Source organism: Dryobates pubescens, chromosome 32, assembly GCF_014839835.1.
Source record: "Dryobates pubescens isolate bDryPub1 chromosome 32, bDryPub1.pri, whole genome shotgun sequence".
NCBI classification, from domain to species: Eukaryota; Metazoa; Chordata; class Aves; order Piciformes; family Picidae; genus Dryobates; species Dryobates pubescens.
Genome location: NC_071643.1, coordinates 8,906,796 through 8,915,457, shown reverse-complemented (window position 1 = coordinate 8,915,457; position 8,662 = coordinate 8,906,796). Strand labels below are relative to the sequence as shown.

Below are 8,662 nucleotides of genomic sequence, written 5' to 3'. Positions count from 1 at the left end.
TTTTTGGATGTTGAAAACTCTCCAAAGGAGTGAAAGGCTTGATCTGACCGGTCTAGAACATGTAATTTAATAGAAGAGATGGTCGTCATAATATTAATGATTTAAAAGAACTTCCCAGTTCATGCGAAGAGTACAGTCCAAGGGGGAATCAAACCTTCTGAACGCATTTTATGCTACGTAAGTGTACACTTTGCGATCCTCCGGTGTTCGTGCCAAGTACTCTCTCTCAATAAGTCCTTCAATACGCTTTTTAATAACCACGGGACTTGGTAAGAATCGAGCCTTCAGCTGCTGGGTTACCTAAAACAGACCAGAGAACAGGAAGGTGAGGCCACAGCACAAGCGCGAAGTACGGCATCACAGAACCCTTCGGGCTCAACGAGACCTTCGAGATCGTTGAAGCCAGCGGTTAGCTAACCGCCAAGGCTGGTGCTAAACCGTGTCCCTCAGCACCACGTCCATGTTCAAACACCTCCACGGATGGGGATTCAGCCACCTCCCTTGGGAGACTATTCAGGTGTTTCACAACCCCTTCAGTAAAGACGTGTTGTCTAATATCCAACCTAAACCTCCCCTGGCATGACCAGAGGCCATTTTCTGTCCTATTACTTGTGAACAGGGAGAAGAGACCAACCCCCTTATCGCTCCAACCTCCTTTCAGGAACAGTAGAGAGCAACAAGGTCTCCCCTCAGCCTCCTTTTCTCCAGGGTAAACAAGCTCACTGCCCTCAGCTGCTCCTCACAAGCCTTGTGCACCAGACCCCTCACCAGCATCACTGTCCTTCAAGGGGACACAGTCTCAAGCTGCATGAGGGGGAAGTTTAGGCTCAAAGTGAGGAGAAAGTTCTTCACCGAGCGAGTCGTTCGTCATTGGGATGTGCTGCCCAGGGAGGTGGTGGAGTCCCCATCCCTGGAGGTGTTCAAGAGGGGATTGGACGTGGCACTTGGTGCCATGGTTTAGTAGTCATGAGGTCTTGGGTGACAGGTTGTACTCAATGATCTTTGAGGTCTCTTTCAACCTTGGTGACACTGTGATACTGTGGATGCCCTCCAGCACGGTCATAACCTGAGAATACTTTCAATTTCACAGCCCTCAGGGAGAATGGAAAATACATGCTACTGCTGAAGTTGTCAGAACTTTGGAGTTAAAAGCAGCAGGACTCAGGGAGCTCTCAAACCTGGACACAACAGTCAGTAAGAAGATCAGAGGAAAAAATAATCTTAAGTACAGTGGGGTTTATTGCCCACTTATTTCAAGGAATTTGGTAACATCACAAGAGCACTAAAAGGGAGGAGGAAAACAGGGTATATCCACGAGTACATCCTAAAGTGAAGGCTGAGGATTTAGATGTCTTCAGATACACAAGGAAAATAATCCTGGAGGGATTTAACACAGCACCTCTCAACAGTCTTTCAGAGTAACAGGAGACTTGTTTAACTTCCACAAATTAATAGGAAAGGCAAAAGGAAAACTCGAGCCCACAGGAGAGCTGTGTACAAACATACCTCTGCTACTAGCACATTGTGTTGCATCTTCTTCCTAGATTTCATTATCCGAACTATAGCAGCTTCTATCTCATGTTTCCTGTCATCATCTACTTTCTGTCTTGTTTCTTTTCTTTCTGGATCAGATTCTCCTTGTTTGGCAGCAACTTAAAAGAGAAGTAAATTTAGAGTTAATTTCATTGTGTCAGTGTGAGCTTCAGTATTTATTTCACCTAGACATCAAGTTCTATTTTCCTGAGTTTTGACATTCCCAAACTTGATTTTATTTTGGGGTTTTTTTCGGTTGAAAAGCAGCCACAAGAACATATTAGCACTTTCTGGCAGACTGATAGCAGCTGACAAGGTACCAATCTGTTATTTAATTATTGCTATGTTAAAACTTGAACAGTGCTCAAATCTGCTACAGGCACCCTCATGATCTCACTAAATGCTTTCCTTTTTAATACAGAAAATAATTCATTAACTAAAATAGAAAGAGGACTGAAAATTTACTTTAAATGCCTTAAAAACCTAGAAGAATGTGCTCACCTTTATCATCTCCAGCTCAATTATACTCTGTGTTTTCTTCTCTTCTATTTATCCTTTATTTCTGCCCTTATGTCTAAATTTTCTCACCATTTCACCTTTCCCTGTTGTACCCAAGCCCTTCTCCCACGCTGCTGTAACACTTTCCTCTGCCCTCCTTCACTCCCCCAATTATTTCTCAGTTCTAAAGCGACACACACAAGTCTAAGACAGAAACAAAATCACGGGCATCAAATTTGCTTTAAACCCATTTTGAACCCCAAATCATATCCTCCATTCAAAGACATGTAGGGAGTGGAAATGAAAAGGCAAAATTCCACTAAAGCTCAAGGAGTTGTCACAAAATTTGCTTCAGTTATGACAGGGAAGTGCCTTGGGCCCTGATCAGAGGGTTAAAATCACTATTTCATACCAGTGCAGCAACTTCTGAGGCAATTCTCTGATTTCTGAATCAATCAGTGGAGTATTTTTAATTGTACTGATGAAATTGATTTTGTTTCTTCTTCAACATTTGCCATTAAGAGATAATTACACATTTTGTTCACTAAACCCCTTAGCTATGACTTCCACACCCTTTCAGCATTTTAACTTTCATTCTGATGCCACAAATCAACAACAACAAAGTATTGCTCTTTTCCTTTTACATTTGACACTGTAAGGCAGTTTGGGGGCTGCAAGAGAGCAGACCATAAGCTTCCCTTACCTGTCTGAATCTTGACTCTGTGTAGTTTGGACGTGAACTGATCGTTCACTGTAAATATGTGACCATTCTCTATTTCTTTTGACTTGGGCTCTTTCGTGAGGACACGTTGTGTTGGTTTGCCACACGCCAGAGACTGCAGGGCTCGAACCAGCTCTCTTTCAGGGATATCAGTTTCTTGTTGAATTTCCTGAAGAAAAATGACTTTTATTAGTTGATGGCTGTGGCAGAAATAAGGACCACATTTAGCAAACAGCACTGAGGCTTGCAAGATTAAGAATCAGTTTGGTAACTGAGTCTCAAGACATGTATACACTATGCAAAATGATCCACCTGGGTCTGTGCAGAGGGAATTCTGTCAAGTAGAGAGTCACCATGAGCTTAAAAGAGAGGAATGAATACCATCTGAAAGGATTTGGTCACTCTCCAGCATTTGCTGAACAGAACAAGTTCTAAATCAGTGATGGAGAACATCTGTAATGCTCCTGATTATTCTTGATCAAGAACTGCTTTTGCACTCTTTACAAATGGAAGAGTCAGAGGACAGCCAAAGATGATCCGAGGGCTAGGGCATCTCTTATGAGGACAGGCTGAGAGACTTGAGATTGTTCAGCCTGAGGAAGAGTGGGCTCTGGGGAGACCTTCAAGCAGTATTTGAAGGGGGCCTACAGGATAGTTGGAGAGGGACTTGCTACAAAGGCATGTAGTGACAGGATGAGGGGAAATGGCTTCAAAATGGAAGATTTAGGTTAGGTATTAGAAAGAAATTCTTCCTCATGAGGGTGGGGAGGCACTGGAACATGCTGCCCAGAGAAGGACAGAAGGCTCCAATGCTGGAAGTGTTCAAAGGCAGGTTGGATTGGGCCTTGAACAAGCTGGTCTAGTAGGAGGTGTCCCAGCCTGTGCCACTGGGGTTGGAACTAGATGACCTTTAATGCCCCTTCCAACTGAAACCATTCTATGATTCTCTAAGACCCTGCCTCTTCAATTCACCCTAGATTAAGGGAGGCCCACATGACAACCAGTTCTTTTGCACATAGAAATAAAACTCTCTAGTAGTACAATCAATCCACACATTTCTGTGAAGGAATTTTGATACTCAATAACTTCACATTTCTGTAGCATCTTAGGCATGATTTTTGCATCATCATGTCACTTTTCTCTCAATCACAGAATTATTATGAGGATGTTGTCAGGTTTGAAATTAATAATCACACTGCATGCAAAGCAAACCAGCAAAATCTGCTCAACTGTGAGGGGCACTTCTTAGCTGGGAATCTGCAGGAGCACTCATGTATCAGACAGTTGGATGCTTAAACAAGCTCACCCCACAATCATTTCTCATGCTGTGTTGCACTAAAAGCACTTGTTTGATATGACAGAGAAATAACAGTTGGCCAGCACCCAGCAATTAATCATAGCGTTCAATACTCAATGAGCGAAGATTAAGTTCAGCCAGGAAAGCTTATGAAAACCTATGAGTGGAATGAAGTTAAAGACAACTCCCACACACTTCACCAGAGAAACCAAACCAAACAAATAAGTCTAAAAGCTTTAGATACAACAGGGCACAAAAGAAGAGTTTAAGAGCTCCCAAACCAGAAATACACAGAACAGACACAACCTAAAAGCACATGGACACATTTCTCTATCATCTGGCCTTAGTAAAACAAACTATAAACAAGAGCATGTACTAAAATCTGTATTTGTCACTGCTCTGCAAAGTATTTAGCCCTGTATGGCTGAGACACCACTACTCCAAAGCCTACAGTTTTGTGGAATAAGGTAGCCCCCAGCCCCATTTCAACACCAAGAAAAACTGAGCTAGGTCATCTTCTTTATTTCTTTGTTCCTCCTTAAGTATTCTGCAGAGAAAGTACTCAAAGCTGCAATGCTCCTGCTGTAGATTTCACAACAAACAGGACATCCTGTGCTCTAAAATATCTTTTTTGACATATGAGTAGTTCATTAAGAGCCTCTTACCAAACCTGCCTTCCTTAATCCCAACTGAGACCATTTCCAAGAAATATTATTTATGAAGAGGCTAGAACTATGCCAAATAAGTTGAAAACAAAATCCAAATGAAAAGGCAAATTATTATTCAACATAGTACAGTCAAAGGTAGCTAAGAAAATCTGCAATTCATTACTTCAAACTACACCCATACTGCTTTTTGTGGCTGCCAATGCTTGCTCAAACAGAAGACAACATCTAAACCAAAACTGTTAATTGCCATTCACACCATGATGCTCAAACCTCATAGCACAGGATCCTCCTCCACTCCCAAAGCCTTCTCCATCATCTTATCAGCTGACCACTTTAACCTCTCCCAGTAATGGCCCTCTAGTCTCCTTGCTAAGAATCCATCTGGACCTTCACCATTGTCCTTTGTGGCTCACCATCTCAGAGGAAGGATGAAAGTTCTCTGATTCATCCTATTCTCATTCCAACCAGCCAATTTCAGCACTTCAGTGTTTAAGAAGCCAGGATACAAACCCTTCTCTTACCTTCTGGCCTCTAAATCCAGTTGCTCAAAGATAAAATGAGGAAATGAAGCCACCTGCCACTTTCCAACTTCAGCTCCTCTGTAGTTCTATGGCCCAGGAAAAACCACACTAAACTCAATTCAACCTTTCTGAAAACCTCTGTTCCCAAATCATTTCATCCCCTAGGATTGCTTCCCAAGGTGCACTGCTTGTGATCTGTCTTCTCTATTGATTGGCCTGACCCATGCTCAAACGAGAGGTACCTTATCTTCAAAGGTATACTCAAGAGGACAAGAAAGTGCCTAAAGCAGTTAATTGAAACCTGGCAAGAAAACCACAACCCTTACCTCAAATGTGTATTTTTCTCTGTTGTTAAAGAGCATTAATATCGTCATCTGGAAGGTGGAGACTTGCAATATGTGCTTCCGCGTGTTTGAGCCAGTTACTTGGGCACCTCCTACGCCAACCTCTGAGCCATCTTCCTATTTTAAAAGGACAAAACTACTATTAGATGATTCTCCACTGCAAAATATTTTACCTTGGCAAGATAGAAGCTATATGGTAAAATAATTCTCTCGGAGATCAGCCTACACATCTGACAGAAAAGCATATGCCTTGTGGCATGAACATCTCTCCAGTAGCTGTCTTGGAATCGCAGGGTGACAGAGTAGAGGCAGCTCTGTAGGTCCCACCAAGTGGGCTGGCCACCACTCAAAGCCAGAACAGCTAGAGCAGGATGCTCAAGGCTGCCTTCAGGAAAACAGAGTCAAGGATGGAAACTCCACTACCTCACTCTTCCCTGTTCTACTACTTTCTTATTCTTCAGGGTTCTTAGTTTTATCTCCAATCTATGTATTTATCCTACACTAACACGATTTTAACATCCTCACAATTGCATATCAATACTGTGTTAAAACTCTTGGGTTTACTTTGCATTGTCGTCTATCTTCCCAAGCCATTACTACCTCTAAGCTTAGCACTTTAGAACTGGTCTTAAACCACCAGGAAATTATTTTCATGTACATGTGAACATTAAGCACTATACTTCTATAAATCCTACTAAGATTCCAAGGTTTGAATAAATGCTTTTGTATAAAGGTAAGAAAGGGATGATTCAGATTAGATTTAGAGGGGAGGAAAAAAGAAGAAAATAATCAAAACTGCCACCAACTAAGAATCAGACTCTAAAGCCAATGGAATGCACTTTATTCTTATACTATTTAGAGTTGTCTTCTCTGGAGAGCTTCTGAACCCACCTGGATGATGCAGTACTGGGTGAACTGCTGTGGGTCACCCTGCTTTATCAGCGGGTCAGACTAGAGGTCCCTTCCAACCCCCACAATGCTGGATTCTGTACAACTACCAGTGGTAAGCTTTTGTTTTACAAAATCCTAAGTTACTACACTTGTGTGTTGGTTTCCTTTGGAAAAAAGATGAGGTATTTTCCTAATTTTGGCAGATTACCTTTTTAACAGGGCCGTAGAACGTGGCGTTGAGATCTGCAGAGCCCATGTGATGCTGGAGTGTCAGCTGTCGCCCACTGTGTTTGGCTAAATAAAATCTGCAATACAATTGAATCAAAAGCTTAGACACAGAGCATGCTTTGTGTCTAAGAGGAAACTGCTTTGAAGAATTTAAACTGCTTTAAAGAGACTTTTCATAGCCAGTAAGGGCACAAAATTTCTAACTTGTACTTTGAAAATCTCAAGCTAAAAATGTGACTACAGCATTCTCCAATTTCTGCATGAACTTCTTCCTGATGTCTAATCATATTAGCATGCTAACACATCTTTAATGGTAAAATATACCTGTAAGTTGAAAGAGTTTCTACCTCAAAATCTGAGGGATTTATACAGACCTTCTAAATATTTCAAAAGCATGCCGGGGGGCGGGAGGGATGTTGCACTTTGGTGTGGCTGACTGAGTAGGCCAGTAACCTGTTGTGAGGACCCGCACTGTGAGATCAACACCACCTAATGAGACCTGTGGACAAGGGGAAGAAAACATCCACTAATTTAAAACAGGACTGTATTTCATTTGTCTCAGTGTAAAACATGCAGAATTCTCACAGAGTAAGCAAACAAGGCATTTATCTTGAAACATTGTTTTTACAAAGCCAGACAGAGATGAATTCCACATTATCAGGGTACAGGAAAAATCCTCCACATTACTCCCCTCTGGCACTTAGGAGTGCACAGAAATTAACAGAATAAATTCTTAACCAAGAAATGCCTGATCATGAACAGAACTGGTAATCCATGTAACAAATCTTTCTAAACAGGTTTTTGAGAAGACACAATAAAGCAAGGCTGCTAAACCTATCAGTTTCAACATAACTGTTTATGAATGTATTCTCTGGAAGCAGAGAATAAACACTGTTAAACCAGAGGGAGCTTTTCCTGCTTGTACCTCTGGACTGCAATGTAAACAGCAACTCAAGTTTACACGTGCAGCCCTGCCACTAGATCCCCAAAGACAGCTCTGACCAGAAATATGCGCCACTGGTTATGAAGGACTTGACAGGTGAAGTGCTCATCTTTTAGGTAACTCTGATAGGAGGTGCTAAACATCTGGTTACCAGCATGGCATATTCCTTACTAGGTATCGTAACTTAAGAGTGGCCACAGCCAGGCAAGGCTGGGGCCAGGCAGGAGTAGGCTGCATCAGGTGCTGGCCAGGCAGGGCAGGAGTAGGAGGCGACAGGCCCAGCCAGGCCGGGGAAAGGCAGGAGCAGGCAAGCCCCGCAGGACCGAGAAGGCGGCGTCCGGGCGCCCCCTGCTGGCCGCACGGGGCAGAACCACCCCTCGGACCTGCCGCAGAGCCCGGCCAAGGGAATGGGACGCAACAGGGTGTCAGCAGCATTTCATGGAATGCAACTGGCACTGTGGAACAAGCCTCTGCATTTCTAGAAATACCCACAAATTAAAACCTTCTATGACTGATAAAGGTCTGAGGTTTGTACAAGCAGACTCACCCCAGTCGCCTGAAGATGCTGCCTGAACTCATCCATCGTCGTGTTTGAGATGCTCATGTCCCTGAACATTCCTTCCAGTTTAGATGTGAACTGACATCCACATTCAGTCTGAAAAGACACAAAACATTTTATTGTGCAGCACCCCAAAAGCAAAGCCTCTTGCACGTGAACTGCAAATTAGTTTAGAAACCTCATTAAAAAATGGTACTTCTGTACATTCGGTTACTGGATTCCCATTTCCACTACTTTCAGAGCTCAAAGCTAAGTTTCCTATTTCATACAAGCATCTAACTACACATACCCAAACTTGCTGTCCTTTTCTCTTCTCTGTTACTGTATTTTTAAATGTTTTCCGTTTCCTATCTCATCTTAAAATAGTATGTCAAGCTTGCCAGAGATACTGTAAAGGGAAATAAACGTGCTTTTTATCAGAAAAAGGGATAGCTAGACCTTTTGAGAGTCAGACACAGG

At 42.6% G+C, this 8,662-nt stretch overlaps 1 protein-coding gene across 1 annotated transcript in view; it reads right to left on the bottom strand.

Moving 5' to 3' along the window:
- Positions 1–8,662, bottom strand: part of CUL3 (cullin 3) — a 50,996-nt gene continuing 42,334 nt past the window's right edge. The window contains exons 10-16 of the mRNA XM_009897588.2: positions 8,192–8,299; positions 7,076–7,200; positions 6,682–6,778; positions 5,565–5,699; positions 2,735–2,921; positions 1,507–1,652; positions 1–300 (exon numbers count right to left, since the gene is read on the bottom strand). Of these exons, the coding sequence (XP_009895890.1) occupies positions 169–300; positions 1,507–1,652; positions 2,735–2,921; positions 5,565–5,699; positions 6,682–6,778; positions 7,076–7,200; positions 8,192–8,299 (930 nt within the window). The 3' untranslated portion in view covers positions 1–168. The remainder of the gene's footprint in view (positions 301–1,506; positions 1,653–2,734; positions 2,922–5,564; positions 5,700–6,681; positions 6,779–7,075; positions 7,201–8,191; positions 8,300–8,662) is intronic.